Source organism: Aplidium turbinatum, chromosome 11 (assembly GCF_918807975.1).
Source record: "Aplidium turbinatum chromosome 11, kaAplTurb1.1, whole genome shotgun sequence".
NCBI lineage: Eukaryota > Metazoa > Chordata > Ascidiacea > Aplousobranchia > Polyclinidae > Aplidium > Aplidium turbinatum.
Window position 1 is genome coordinate 21,401,694 of NC_137482.1, and position 16,061 is coordinate 21,417,754.

General features: G+C 39.8%; 1 protein-coding gene across 1 annotated transcript; it reads right to left on the reverse strand.

Annotated features, from left to right (window-relative positions):
* Positions 1-8,963: 8,963 nt before the first annotated feature.
* On the reverse strand, positions 8,964-13,299 carry LOC145779950 (large ribosomal subunit protein uL23m-like). The gene is made up of 4 exons (XM_082591641.1): positions 13,170-13,299; positions 11,570-11,692; positions 10,377-10,551; positions 8,964-9,396 (listed from the first exon to the last, which is right to left on the reverse strand). Exons 1-4 carry the CDS (start codon positions 13,211-13,213, stop codon positions 9,223-9,225), a joined length of 516 nt encoding a protein of 171 aa, XP_082447767.1. The 5' UTR covers positions 13,214-13,299; the 3' UTR covers positions 8,964-9,222.
* Between the last annotated feature and the right edge of the window lie 2,762 nt (positions 13,300-16,061).

Below are 16,061 nucleotides of genomic sequence, written 5' to 3' on the forward strand. Positions count from 1 at the left end.
AAGTTTTCAATATTTTTAATCAAGTAAACGATTAGGTAGACTTGGTCACTTGGAGTAGTAAAAATTACGATCATTGCATTTGCAAGTGTTTTACAGTTAACTGTTTGATCAGCTTTACGAAGGTTCACAAATAATTTCGTATCTGTCGTTACAAATATTACTTACCGGTATTCTGTTATTAAGTTAGTTTATAGATTATTTCATCAGATTGCGCTCATTCCGTCGCTAATCAAACGGCATGATGTAGCATAAGATCTGTATTGCACATAGCCTTTGTTTATAAATCCTACGAAGACTAGACTCAAGTCACGCAAGAGTTTCGTCAAAGTTAGCCATTGGAACACACAAACGCGGTAACTGATCGATTGGAACAGAGGTGACGAACCTGCGGCCCGTCAAAGAATTTTGTGCTGCCCGCGAAACAATTTGACAATCTCAAATGGTCATTTGTTATCGGCAGCACGTACCTATGCGAACAGTTCTTTTTTAAAGGGGTATTAAAGGAAAAACCTGACTTGGCGATTTTCCACGTTCTTTGTGTTTAACATGCTACCATAAAACGATTTTCAATAAAATTTTGCCCCATTGCGGTCTGACCACCATTGTGCGCGTGCTTTTGTCAGAGCTTTCAAAACGAGATTGGCCTGAGCAACGAAGCGTGCGACTGTAAAGAACGTCATAAAGTCTACGTCATAAAGTCTAGCATTCAACCGATCACGCAATAATTGTTACTGCGGGCGATTTGACTGTAGGCTATGTATGTATGTACATCAAAACAGCACATTTCAACATCAAAACAGCAGACAGTTTGCTCAAAACATCAGATGTGGTAACGTGGCTTTTGTTATTGCTGGACTTTATGACGTATTCTTGAGCTGTGTTTGCACATTTTGGTCATTTTGAAAAAAATGAAAATAAATGAAACACTGGACTTTGGGCCTTGCCAGCGCCATTGAAAACAAATTTTTTTGGGTAATTGTTTTTGAAATGTATTCTTGAATGTTCAGTTTACTCATTTTAATGCTTAATTCCGGTTTGAAATTTTCCTTTAGTATGCCTTTAAAATGCATTTTACAAAAAGTCGCTGCAGGTCGAGGCTGACAGATGAAAATCTTAGTATGCAGTTGAGAGTTCCCATTAAGCAAAAAATTCAATGCTTCAATGTTATTTTTTAATATTTTATGCTTCAATGCTGCATTAGATAGCTTCAGCTGTATGATTCGCATGGGCTTTTTGTTTGTTGTTTGAAAAAGAAATTTTATTAACTGATTTGTTGTTTCGGAACATAATGGTCGAAACATTTAGTCAACTTGAGCAAAAAGGATAGAGCCAAAAAAAGAAGAAATCATACTCATATGACAGCAAACATTTCGAAAATTAAACTGTCTTCATTATCAGTGCAAGTAACTTACTGTTGCTCTATCCTTTTTGCTCAAGTTGATTTGTTTTTATTTTTTACTGTTGTATGTTTCGATTCTGCGTAAGATAATTTCAACTGTGTGGGTTTTATTACCTTCATCTGCCGTTTGTTACTTTTCATGAATAATATCTTGAGTCGCTTCTAAAAGATTTCATAGTAGGATACGATTAGAAAGTTGTGTGGCCCGATAACTCATGTGTAATTGACAAAGTGGCTCGCGACCGCAAAAAGGTCCGTCACCCCTGGATTAGAACAATGGTCATCCGAGTTTGATGGTACACAACATCTCAGAGTCTTCAGGTCCTTTCGAAAGCTTCCGACAAGCTCCCTTCCTTAAGAGAAGAGAGTGATGCTGCTTGAATAGAGCCCGCTGCGGAATCGGGAGTAATAAAACGAATCTTTTTCGATGGAAGATGACTCCAGCGACCAGACCCATTGTGTGATTGTGGCTGGGACGATCAGACGATAAAACACATTCTCACCAACTTACCCCTTCCTGTGATGACAATGATCTAAAACACTTTACAGAAAATGCTATGAATGAATGAAGAGGACAAACACATATTGTTTTGAAAATTTGCATGAATAGATTTACCAAACGCAGGTAGTTTGGTTGCCGAAATACGATACCTTCTGACTGCCTAAATAGGTAAGCTTATGATAACTTATACATTTGTGTAAATAAACGAAATTGGGTACTTTATTTTTTAATTGGTTTAAACTTATCTGATTGGTATTTTATTTATTTTGGGCAACTGCATCATGTTGATTACTGTGATGGAAGATATTTTCCTATTTTGTGGCTTCCCAAACAGTGGCGTAGGCAGAAAAAAAAATTTGGGGGGGCCAAATATTTGATGAATTGAAGAGAACGACAAAGTGTTTAATTGAAGACATCTGCAGTGGCGTTTCTTGGTGGGTTAAGCAAGGGAAGCAATAATGCTGATGGGGGGGGGGGTTAGAGCGCGCCGAAGGCACGCGTATTCTAGGGGGTCCGGGGGCATGCTCCCCCGGAAAATTTTTGAAAAATTACACTCAAATAATGGATTATAGCGCTTTCTGGAAACACTTTCAGGGTAATATTTGTATGAAATTTATAGACAGATAAACAGCTATTAACTTATTAAAGGTAGCTGTTACACACGAACGGGCAAAAATTGCGGCTAAAATTAGAGAACACAAAGAAACTTAGCTACACAAAAACTACAAAAAAAAACCAACAGAGTAAGAGATTCTGAAATTGCTTCCACAGATTAGTTAAAAGAAGCGTAAATCGCGTAAACTTTGCGCGATTTACGATTTGCAAAATTTATTGGTGTCTTTCTGTGTGTCTAAAACAAGTCCTGGGGGGTGTTAATAGCCAGATGTCGTAAAAAACAATATAAATTTATACAAATTATATTATATTTTCAACAAAGGGTTCAACTTCGGAATCCAAAGTTTGAAAATTTGGGGGAGGGGGTCCATGGCCCCTTTCGCCCCCCTGGCTACACCTATGTTCCCATATCAACATGGTCTTGTTGTAAATACAGAAAATACATAAGATATTGTTATTTTGGCACCATACAAAACAAATAAAATGGGAATATGAGTGTGCCAAATGAAAATGCCACGATTTTGCACAAAGTGTCAGTTTTGTAGGAAGGCTACTGATGTAATTTTATGGCTTTTTGTGTACGAACTTTTGCATAAATATTTGTAGATTTTTTCCCAGATTTGTGACTTTTTTATCAACAAGGGCTCAGCTGCCCTTGTCTCGTAGGCCTAGTGCCGGTCTTTGGGGTGTGCAAACCGTGTGATCGCACTGGGCCCGCAATTTACTATTCATACCAAAATTTTTGTTGAACATGCTCTCAGAATGCACCAAATTCAAAGTAGTTTTTCAAAGTTTTCTGGAGGAGGACCTCCCAGACCCCTCCGCCACTGGGTGTAGCCTTCGGCAAACATGCCGTCAGGCTTCGCCCGCCGGCCGTCTTTCAAAATCACAAAATATTTCCTTTTTTTCAAAATTTAATAAACCCCCTCCCCTTTCAAAATACCTAGCTACCTTACTGAATTGGATCATTGTCATTGGGGCCGCAAAGCATATTCCGCACAGGGCCCGAAGTACCCCAGGACCGGCACTGCGTACGCCTATGGCCGGTGACGTAATGTGACAATGAAGTAGTAAAAATTCTCCAATATTCCCATCATGATCAACGCATAGCACACACAAAGACAAATATTTAATTTATCGACATTTTCGTACGAGCTCCAAGTTTATTTTCGTGACATCAACGGCGGTTGACAACTTGACAACAAAATACAGAAAGTGGGAAAAGTTGAATGTTTTAGTGAAGATACCGTAGGAGTGTACAGATTAAATTTCATTTCATGAAAAACTGTTTGTTGGTGTCGATTCGAATGAATTTTGTGACGTAGCAGTTTGCATAACGATAGGACACAATCGTGGCCTGTTGAAGATAGCACTGTGGGCAATGTGCAAGGTTCTGTTAGTGTCTGGGCAATAGCAAGAACGTTTTCTTTGTATTGTCACAAGTGTGGTCGTTGCTTTCTATACGGTACTCCCCAAGCACTGACCGTTATAGCCTCCTGCTATCCTATTCTTTTTGTGCTAAACTGTAGTCAGTGCCGGTCTTAGGGTATTTCGGGCCCTGTGCGGATAATGCTTTGCGGGCCCCAATGACAATGATCCAATTCAGTAGCGTAGCCAGGTATTTTGAAAGGAGAGGGGGGTTTTGACGACCGGCGGGCGAAGCCTGACGGCGTGTTGGCCAAAAGCGACACCCAGCGGCAGGAGTCTGGGGGAGCCTCCCTCAGAAATTTTTGAATAATTACTTTGAATTTGGTGCATTCTGAGAACATGTTCAACAAAAATACCGGTACTTGGATACCGGTACTTGCTTGTGAATCGAATAGAAATTTTTCCATTGGAAATGACAAAAATTACTGCATTTTCTGATAGGGACAGTACATTACAGTATGATCTACGATCCATAATTTTCTGAGTAAATTGCGGGCCCCCTAATTTACGGCCCTGTGCGATCGCACGGTTTGCACACCCCAAAAACCGGCACTGCTGTGCTGTAGTGTCCATACCATGCCAAAGGTTTGTATGTTAAGCCGGTACGCGTATTTGTAATCTGCAGGTCGCTGCAACAGGTCATGTTTATTAACTTACCAGAATGCAAGATATGCAAGATTTAAATCAGCTAATTGCAGTCGTGTGACTCATGCACTTGATATTGTGAGCGTTTTTCAAACTAACTAATAGAAAGTAAATTAAAAAACGTTTTGCTGTCAGTAGCTTGGCCTTGCGATTTGAGGGTTAGGATAGGGGAAGTAGCCTAGTTATTTCGACAACGTGGGTTCGATTTTCACCCCTGTCATTACTTTTTTTTCCTCTGTAATTACCAAATATACTTCAATGCAAGAATAACGCTCTGGCTGAGTGCTAGAAGGGTCACAATGACTGCCGGTAGCTGGATCATTGGGAAAATTGTCCTATGTTAAAGAATCTACCGGTCAAAACATCCCATCTGCTGCAGCGACCGAGTAGGCTACAGATTAGCCTACAAATACGCGGCCGGGAACCCAACTTAAACAATTTAAATCTTTTTCTAACTTGTAGGCCTAACTACCGTATGCTATCACTTCTTGAAAGCTTACTGGTTGAAGTGTTACTGATTTTCTAAGAATATGTATAGTTTTTCAACAAACCTTTTAAACTTGATCGATTGTAAGAATTGGCTTAGAAGTTCTGGCAGTTTCATATGCTTCTAGAAGGCGTTGAACCACTGTCGCAGGTCCGGTCACTGAGATTTACGAAGTCTCATTTCCTCTTCTTGTTGAAGTGTCGTTGTGTAGCCTATGCATTAGCCTACTCTATCAACTAGAATCTAGATAGAATATCATTTATGAGTTATGTTGAATGTCTATGAAACGCTCATTTTCGAAAAATTGCATATTAAACCAATTGTGATTTATTTTAAATATCCAACTTGAGCAAATCATTTCAAACAAAATCAATAGATTTAGCGACATCTAGTGATGGAATATTGACAACCACGGCACAAGCTACTTTTACTCTGTGAACCTCAATGATTGAGCCTAGTTCAGTTTGTTTTTATTTCTGACCATCACAACGAAAAAACAACATATGACAAACACGGAAGAGGTCTAGAAAAAGGTAGAAGCGACAAGACGCGGACGTTATAACGTGCATGATAGGTTACCAAAGCAGGGAAATCAGTTTAAAATATGGCACGGTCGCAACACCACATAAGCCTAGGTATTATAGTTGTTTGGGACTTTTAAAAATGTTAGGTTTCCACAAAGGCCTTTTCAGCACAAACAGGGGCGCCGGAAGCGGGGGGGAAGGGGGGGCGGATGCCCCCCTGCCCTCAAATTTTCTGCAGATGGAGGGGCAGGGGGGGCAATGGTGCCCTTTTAAAGTCATGTAAGCTACTGCACATTTTGCAATATAACAATTTCTGCTATTCGCTTTTAGCCTAATTATAATCTTTCATTTTTGCTTCAAAATAATATTTACGGCACAAAATTTTGTAACACAGTACAGGCCTTAAAACTCGTTTTTTTTTCGGCAGCAATCGTGGCCTACCGGGAGCTTCTTCTCGGCGGCCAAATCTGCGTGCTTGGAGGCCAAAATACAAAATAAAAATAACGATAGCACAAGTAAATAGAACTACACTTGCAACAATGCTAAAATGATCACTTAGCGTTGTTGAAGTCTGGGTCTGGGCGACGTCCTACAATAGAATCGTTGCACCACGCAATAACTGCTCTATCGGGATTGCAATCCAGTACTGCGGGACCATCTAACGACACTTGCACAAGTGTCTCCAACGTGGCTGATTTTAAAGAAGTTCGCCACTCCCCTAGAATTGTTTTTAGCAACGAAAACAACGTTCGACATGTGTTGACGATGACGGCAAGGTAATAAAATAAGTATTTTCATTATGTGAAGGACATTACCGGTACCGTACTAAAAGAAGCATAATTTTTGCAAAATATGATCAAAAAATGTTTTTCCCTTGGGATGTCAACTAACCTAGTTCTCCTTTTTAACAACGATTCAATGTCTGACAACATCGAATCGACATAAAAACGACAATATTGCCAGCCAATGTAAATTAGCACTTCAGATTAAGACTTTGTTAAAATAAACGTCGGGAATTACAAACAAGACTTACAGCGCTGGTGATCGCAGATGGATATATTCCATCAATAACAAATATTCCCGCACAATGCAACAGTGGCGATTATGACGCGCTGACCTAATTCTGCGTCACTCTTTGATACTACATATTTTCGATAGTTAATCCACGATCATTCTATTGTGAAATTAAATAATTGGCTAGAAGTGACCGGCGGCCAATCTTGGCCGATTGAGGAGGTAGCACTGGCGGTCATTCAAGCACTATTTAGCGGCCATGGCCGCAGGCTGCTTTAAGGCTTGACAGTAGGTTATATCATTATAACATAGCATGATGCCCTTCTTTGTATACCGGACACTTGTAGGCTATCATTACTCAATAAATAGTGAGCTGATAGGTTAGCATTATCGCTATATCTTATCTTAAAACTTGAAAAAAATTGGCCTTTTAGTAAACAAAAATGCCCTTTTTTCGTAATCTTGCCCCCCCAGTCAAAAATCGTTCCGGCGCCCCTGAGCGCAAAGATATAAACTTCGTTAATTGAAAGCTGTGAAAGACTGTAATTGTACCTTGAACGATGATAAGAGTGGGAATTAATGCTATCTGACAGAGGTGTACAGGGGCCGGAGTTTTGGAATATTTAAAGTGTTTCGATTGAACCTTCTAATCAACCCTTTAACATCCCTCATTTTGAATGCTTTGAGGGATTACATCAAGAACCGAGTCAATTAGAAAAAAAGGTTGCGACCATGAAAAATAATTTTCTAAAAGCCTACTGCTTCTTTAAAAGTTTTGTTGGTTTGATCTTGTTTTTTCTCGTGTTCGATGCTGTAATGCCGCTTTAACAATAAACTCCTTTGTAAATTGATATTAATGTAAAGCAGCCAGACTCCGTGGCTTCCCATTGCTGTCAAGAAATACCTCATTTGCCAGTTGGAACTCAGTTCTCTGTTTTCCTCAGATATATTTTGAAGTTTACAAATGGTGTTTGTTTGAAGTTTTCTTGTTTTAACATAACAAGAAAGTTGTGGCTGTTTGTAACGGTAGCCACTTTAACAAGTCGAAATTCTGCCAGTGAAATTGACTACAATGCAACCGCCAACCAATCAGAACGTGTTATGAGAGGCTACCGTCCAATTGTGACCTTTCTAGCACTCAGCCAGAGAGTTATGCTTGTTTTGAACATTATTTGGTAATTACAGAAGAAAAAGAGCAATAGCAGAGGTGAGAATCGAACACGCGTCAATGAAATGACTAATACTTTCTAGCCCTAACCCTAACCCCTAAGCCAACCAGCTGACGAAAAAACCATCACTTGATTTGCTTTCTATGATCTTCTTTTCACCATTATTTACGTCACTTAAACCGTAGCTTATGATTGGTTGACGGTTTCATTCTAGTCAATTTCAGTGGCAGAATTTCGACTTGTTAAAGTGGCTACCGTTTGTAACAGCCACAACTGTTAACTTACGGATTTCCGGAATCCGCACTGCAATTCCTGCTACAAGACCGAACAGCCTTTCTCGTTACAAAGTGTGAAAAGGTGTTGTGGCCTTCACTTCGACGCTGCAAGCCTACGATTTGACTCATGCAAGGCATTTGTGTAAAATGTAGGTGTGTTTGTATGTTTGCCAGGGGAAAAATGGCATATAAATTTTTTTCAAGGACCGCACAAAACCTACACGCGGGTGCCAGGGTTTTGACCACGCTGATACAGATCCTTCTTTCATTCTGTACATTTAATTTAATGCAGGTATTCAGTGTCATCATCTCAAGTAAAACTTTAAGTCACTGCGCTAAAGAGATACGTAAAATCGAAACATTGGCCACTGTCCGCAGTTAACAATGTCTTTTTAGACATTATCATTATAGAATTTGTCAATATCTTAACGGTACTAATAAGGTTGGATACGAAACACTGCCAAAATTTGATACCTAGGCTACCTAAACGTTTAATACTCAATGGACCCTTTAAAAGGACTCTAAGCATTGCCATAACTTTCTTTAAAAGCGCTTGGATACCACTTCACTGTTTGGTGAGAATGGTGTACCAACAACAGCTCGGTTGGAACACTGATGTTGCACTGACATTTATATGAAGTGGATATTACCAAAGACCTGAAGCGATTTTGAAGCCGGAACATCCGACTCCGGTGAAAATATTGCCTCTGATGCATCACCAGTAATCCAATAATAACTTTGTTTAATTTACCCGACAAATGCAACTGTATTTATTACTTCTTTTTATTCAAATTTTATACGACGTCAATAAAACAAATAACAACCAACATGATGAATGATGATGCTGCAGCAACATTCGAAAAAACTGTCGACCCTAATCTGAATGGTAAAGCAGAACCAGTCGGTTGGAATACAAAATGTTCTATTGTTAAGGTCTACTGAGTGCAGAAACCTTAGCAAGTCGTAAGCATGAAACTCAACATCGCAGAGTTGTATACTTCCTCACTTGCAGCAAGGAAGTAGTATAAGAAACGTCAAAATCAAGACATATCAAATGGATGGATGACTCTAGAATGGTTTTAACTGTAGCACTTTTTAACGTGTTGTGGCCACTGCTTTTCAAGGTAGGACACCTGACAGCACAAAAACGTCACAAGCAGCCGATCAAAACCACCCATTGTCTAAATATATTTTTGACCTGTCACCTAAAAGTTTACTTTGACTTCGATTTTTCAAAACTTCCTGTTGTTCTTCCATCTTTTCGAGTCTGGTTTTTTCGTTTTCTTCATCTTCTTTATTTTTCAACGGATTTGGATATTCAAACGTTTGTTCATTTGCCTGAAACAGACAGCGAATCCTTGTCAATCTCAATGCAAAACAAACAACACGTTACCACTCAAACGAAAAACGGTAAAGTTGCATATCCGAAAGAACGAAATCACTACAACTGAGTCTGGTTAGGCATTGAATGCACAATACTTTTTACAGTGAATACGGTCAGTGACGTAAATAGAAAATAATTCTAAAAGGGGAAAAAACATTCAACATGAATTACAATGGCATAAACACGCTATAATAGAATTACAACATTTTTTTTGAGTGAAACAAAATTTAATTGGGGGGGGGGTTGCCTCCAAAGCCTTCCAGTGGCTACGCCACAGAACACGGTGGGCGCAAAAACTTAGAAGATTACAACATACTCATAGCACAAATGTGCCGGCCCTGATTTGAAAATGGACGTTGATGGTTTTGTTTAAGAATGGAAAGAAAGTACCAGGTACATAGTCGAAAGTGGGTTCTTCGATCAAGAGATAGTTTTAAAGCCTACATAGTGAATCTGCAGTCTAATCGACTGATACAGGACAACTTATCGTTAAAAAAAGTAGAGAATACCACACTAAATTTGCAAATCCAAATTCTTTTTCTTCAAATTTAAAATTAATAAACTTTAATTTGCCAATTTAGTATGGCACTCTTTACTTTTTTTGATTATTTTATCACACTATGCATCTTTTTGAATCATTGGTGAAGACAAATAAAGATCTTATGAAAAGTGTAGTGACGAATTTTATTTTGGTAATTTATTGATGTCTTGAGTATTTCAGAGAAGTAAAAGTGCAAATTTTGTTTTAACATCAAAATTTTAGACAGATTGTTTGCCTCAAAACACATAAAAAAAAGGGCGCAAAACGACGACTCACATCCTTAGTCATGCCGTATTTTTTAGATTGATTTTACAACGACTGCAGATGTTGAATCAATGTAAAAACCGATTTTCTGGTCAGATATATCCGTGTCGCCTTTGCAATAAAACTTACCAAAAAAACATGAGCGATTTTCCAAGGGTCGAGGAATTTCCATTCAAAAGCATGCTCGCCCTTCCAGGGCAATGGTGCTTTGTAACGAACGTAGTTGACAACACTCATTCTTACGTTCAGTATGTTCAAACCGTATATTTTGAAAAGATATTCTTTGACATCATACTTGGTCATGCTGAAAAACAAAAAATTCAGAATAACTAGACGAAATCGGTTAATCGTAACGACCACTTTTCCAGATTTTGCGAGCATTTGGTAACAGCCTAAATGAAATTTTCTAAACATAATATTTTTACGTTATTTGTTTAACTGTATTCTCCAGATGACAAATTTTCCAATTTTCTTCCGAAAATTTCAGTCAGATTGTTAATCGCTTTTTAACAGTCCGATTGAGCGTTTTTCAACTTACTTTTTCTCATTTTACTGTTTTCCTGAAGTAACAAAAATTTTATATTCTTACAAGTCAGCAAAAAGTAAAAATATCGCATGTACAAATCTCAGTCCAACAGCAGCATTCAAAATCTGCAAAATGTGACAAATCAGGCTGCATTTCTTAGCCATGAGACGACAAAAACAACATTTTTCAATTAGCACATATTTTGATTTTCGACCAGTGTTAAGTCATTTACTAGCCAACCGTTTCCTTTACCAAAAACATTTTTTTCCAGCAATCCCTTGTTTTTAGATTACTCTGTGCATCTCATGGCATCTGCTAATGCACTAATGCAGTCTAAGTTTACTTTTACTTGCAGCAGATAATTTCTTTCATGAAGACTATTCCTTTCATAATACGGTACACCACAAATTGACAACAACAAATGAAGTTACTGTAAATTAGCCACCGAGTTTATAATATCAAAAAGGCATTTAAGCATCATAGAAAAATATGTATAAAGATTACTTGCAACACTGATTGGATTACTGAATGCTGAAAATAAGGTAAAACAAGAACATATGCCGAAAATACACGCATTTCTTAGAAATAAGAATGGTATTTCAAATTTAGGACAAATCTGAGAAATGAGGATGTTATTGTAGCCCTGGATAGTGGATATAGATACAGTAAGAATTTTATTAATTTCAATTTTTCTAAAGCTTACAAGAAGCACTTATTCTCTCACTGAATAACTGGGTACGGTATATTTGAAATGCAACTGTAAAACACATAACGACATATTATTGTTAATACTCACTCAGCAGGCACATGAAAGCGAGCATAATTTTTTGGCATCTTTTCCTTTGGTTCAGATAATGTAACATACCATTCTGGGAAGTACAGTCGTCTTGGTGGAGCTCCTTCATAATGCAAAGGAAACCTGTAAGGACCAATAAATGCCAAATTTGAGTGTTTTGCACTGTCCTTTGAGAAATAATTTTATTTGCCAATCACATTCTCCATAGTACACATTAAGCTTAAATTACAATAACATACAATTCAAAAACATAGCAAAACGCTAAAGTATGCCCAGTGTTGAACAATTTAGTCTGATTAGCCAGAAGAAGCAAATGATCATTCAGTCAGCCACTTTCAACTGGTCATATATAAAACAACAACAAAATATGGAGTAAAAAAAATAAAGAATTCAATAATGATAACAAAAAACCAAAATGGATTAAGGTGCAATTTAATCATCTTTAACAGCGTAAATCTTTATATAGGGAAGTTGTTTTTCATCGTGTTTAATTATAACAATATATTACAGCCCATGAATACTTTTATGTTCTTTTAATTTTGTTTCAATAAAGAAGGATAAACTTTAACGAGATCATAAAATTGCTCCCACGGAGTATGATTGAAATTGCTCATAGTTATGATGCTAGAAACAAACTCAATTTGTCTCTTTTATTGCGTTGTGTGGCTGCAACATAGAAAAATGTTTTGTACATTTAGATTATTAGCTACGACCTATTGCAGACAACTAATTGTGCAATTTAACAGTTTATTAAAAAATTCGATGGTTCTGCCTTATTTAAACTGTTCTATCCATTTTTCATGTGCCATCATTTAAAAAAAACAAAAACGAACGTATCAGTATTAAGGCGCCTTTGCACAAGCTTTGGTAAGCTATAGATCGAACATCCATGTTTAACATCATCCATGCCAACATTTTTCTCTGCAAGGTACTTTACAAATAGCTGAACATCATTCAATTCTTTGGTTTGGGACAGAAGCATCCAATCAAAACATTAAACTCAGCAAATAAAGTGGTTCATTAATCCAAGCAGGCAACACAACTACAATGAAAATCCATCTGATATGGTCATTCAGGCTAGCACTACTTTTGTTTGCCAGAGAAATAAATATACCATATCCACAAGCAATGCATTGAATTTCAAAGCCAATAAGTTCTTTTCATAAACAAGGACACTTCTGTCACAGCCCATAGAAAACAGACTTTTCCCTTTTGGTATTGCTTAGCCTTATTTAGCTTTCACCGTAGTCACATAAAAATAAAATCCCATTGAAAATACAAGCAAGAAAATTAATAATGCAAAAAAGGAGGACATTTGAGCATTTTCATGTGTCCTCAGAGGACAGTTTATTTTTTATGAGAAATAAGAACAAATCCTCCAAAAAGAGAACATGTGGTAGCCCTAGTAAATGTATAAATCAATCAAACTGTCTGATTGACACATTAATTTCAAACTTGTCAATTTAAGAAAAAAAAGATAGTGCTGCATTAGATAAAATTACTTTGTTAACTGGCTATTCTTGTTGCAATTTCAATCAAATTCAACTGAATTAGACTGTCTCAATTCTTCTATTTCAAAACACGACTTCAAATAACTTACTTCACACTTGGGAGTTTTCCAGGGATTCGTATCCTTCGTGACATTATCAACAATTGAGGTACCGGTAACACTTCAAATGAAGAACAATGCCATTAACATGCAAGGCTAGCCTATTTTAATTAGCAAGCCTAGAAATAGAGAGTGGATAAACTTTTACCGTCAATCATAGAAACTGTAATACGGTACCATAATCTGTCTAAGCCGAGACCACTTATACTTTTTAAGTACCTACTACCTACCTCGTTTACCGTGGCGTTGGCGTAGCCTACGTATTAATTTGCAAACAGTAGGCTTACTAGGCTTAGTGTTGCCAGAGGTTAATATAAAAAAGAGCCCAAGCCTATGCAAAAAGGAGCCCAAAAGTAGCCCAATTTTTTTGGAGGTTCTAAAATGGAGCCCAAATTGGAGCCCAAGCAAAGAGATAGGCTATTATACAAAATTCTTCCAGAGCGCTTGATCATCAGTCTCAAATTATAGGTGTTTTTCCAGTGATTCACATCTTTCAGACAGATTGGCAACCATGCATTCACTCAACTGTTTGTTAAAATAACTACAAACAAGTACCAGTACCACACCAAGTAACACAAAAAATGGTTTAGTTGCTTTTCGAGATAAACTAATGCATCAAGAGTGTTCCCCTCAAGACCATCAATCAGTGGCGTATATTCAGGGTGTTCAAGGTGTGCACTGCACACCCCAAGAAATCCAGAAAAAAACAAAATTTCCATCGGTTGTCGATGTTCTTTACTTTCATGATATTCTATCCTCTGGAGGGTAACAACCCCAGACGGGGACAACATCTCGGGTGAGTTCACCCCGGAAGAATTTTCCGCCGCCCTCCAGCACATAAAGCCAGGTAAAGCCCCGGGCCCTGACCACCTATGCCCAGAGTTGATACTCCATGCTGCTGCCTCCTTAAAGTCCTGGTTAAAAGACTTCCTTTCCTGCTGTTTGCGCCACCTGAGAATTCCCAGAATCTGGAGAAGAGCCCTTGTGGTTGCAGTCCCTAAGCCGAAGAAGCCCCCAGGGGACCCGAAGAGTTACCGTCCAATCTCACTGCTCTGCATCCCCTTCAAGATCCTCGAGAGACTCATCTACGCCCGTGTCGAACCAATAATAGATCCGCAGCTCCCCCGTGAACAAGCTGGTTTCCGACACGGACGATCAACCGTAGATCAGGTCACACTTATGACCCAAGACATTGAGGACAGCTTCTCGGCTAAGAAGAAGGCTGGCGCCGTGTTTGTTGATCTCACGGCTGCCTATGACACCGTATGGCATAGCGGCCTTACCTGCAAGTTACTCCGTCTGCTCCCTGACAGACACATGGTCCATATGATGATGGAACTTGTGCAAAACCGCAGTTTTACCCTCACAACCGGTAGCGGTCGTCGAAGCAGACTACGCCGACTTAAAAACGGCGTCCCACAGGGCTCAGTCTTGGCTCCTCTCCTGTTCAACATATACACCTACGACTTGCCCCCCACCACCTCCAGGAAGTATGCTTACGCAGACGACCTGGCACTCCTGCACTCAGCAGGAAACTGGCAGTCAGTGGAGAGGAACCTCAGCCAAGACATGCAAACACTATCAGCATACCTCCAGAAATGGAAGCTACAGCTCAGCAAGCCAAAGACAGTGTCGGCGGCCTTCCACCTTAACAACCGGGAGGCACAGCGTGAGATAAACATCAAGATTGATGGGGAACGCCTGCCCTACTGTGCCGAACCTACATACCTCGGCATAACCCTGGACAGGTCACTCACGTACCGCCGGCACTTGAAGTCACTGCGCAAAAAACTATCTACACGCGTCGCACTTTTGAGGCGATTGGCGGGTTCCGGCTGGGGAGCTGGTGCTAAAACTCTTCGTACAGCTACCCTAGCCCTTGTTCATTCCACCGCTGAGTACTGCGCGCCGGTCTGGTGTCGTAGTTCTCACACCCACCAGATTGATACCGCCATTAACGACGCACTGCGTACTGTGACTGGATGCCTGCGTCCCACTCCAACGGACTGCCTACCCATCCTAGCAGGCATCCAACCCGCTGAGCTACGCCGTAAAGGAGCCACGATTTCTCTCGCTCGCCGCGCTTTGGACCCCGACCATCTCCTCCATGCAACACTCAAGAGACCACCACCTATAAAGCAGCGCTTGAAATCAAGACGCCCCTTTGTGCCTGCCGCACAACAACTCCTTAAGAACGCAGAAGAACTTAGTTTAAGTGCGGCACACTGGACGAACCACATGTGGAACACGGAGTGGCAAAATCACACCTCCACGCTCCGTGACTTCATACCCAACGCCGATCCCCGTCCACCAGGGATGTCCCTCGCAAGGCTTGCGTGGGTCAGGCTTAACCGCCTGCGAACTGGCGTCGGCCGCTTTCGTTCGGACATGCACAAATGGGGCCTGGCTCCTTCATCAGAATGCGAGTGTGGTGCCACGGAACAGACCGCAGACCATGTCATCCACCACTGCCTAACCCACCGGCCTCCACACGGTGCGCATGGTCTGAGAATCCTGGACGACGAGACTGCCGAGTGGCTGAAGATTTCCTGCCCTCCAATCTAGCATGGAAAGATCGCTCATACGCCATCATCATCATGATATTCTAACATCTTGCTGCATGCTGATTGCTTTCTTTTCAATTGCAAAACTCTTTCCCTTCTAATTTTAATACTCCAACGTTTGAGGTCATTGCCTTTAATTTTTTTCGGTCATTACCTTTAAGCTGGGTGTGCACTGACACCTTTGCGAGTGCTATTTAAAATAAACAATTAAGAAAAATGACGTCACAAGGCAGCGAAAACAGCAATGGTTTTAGGTCAGCCAGGCTGTGCACACGCTGATCTGCACACCTTGGCGCGTCATTGGGGGAATCCCAGGCAA

Bases quoted from the DNA above. Each gene is read 5' to 3' on its own strand.
- LOC145779950 (XM_082591641.1), bottom strand. From the start codon at position 13,213: ATGTCACGAAGGATACGAATCCCTGGAAAACTCCCAAGTGTGAA. The intron at 11,693-13,169 runs GTAAGTTATTTG...TGGTCCTTACAG, and splicing joins GGAAAACTCCCAAGTGTGAA to GTTTCCTTTGCATTATGAAG. The intron at 10,552-11,569 runs GTGAGTATTAAC...TTTGTTTTTCAG, and splicing joins CGCTTTCATGTGCCTGCTGA to CATGACCAAGTATGATGTCA.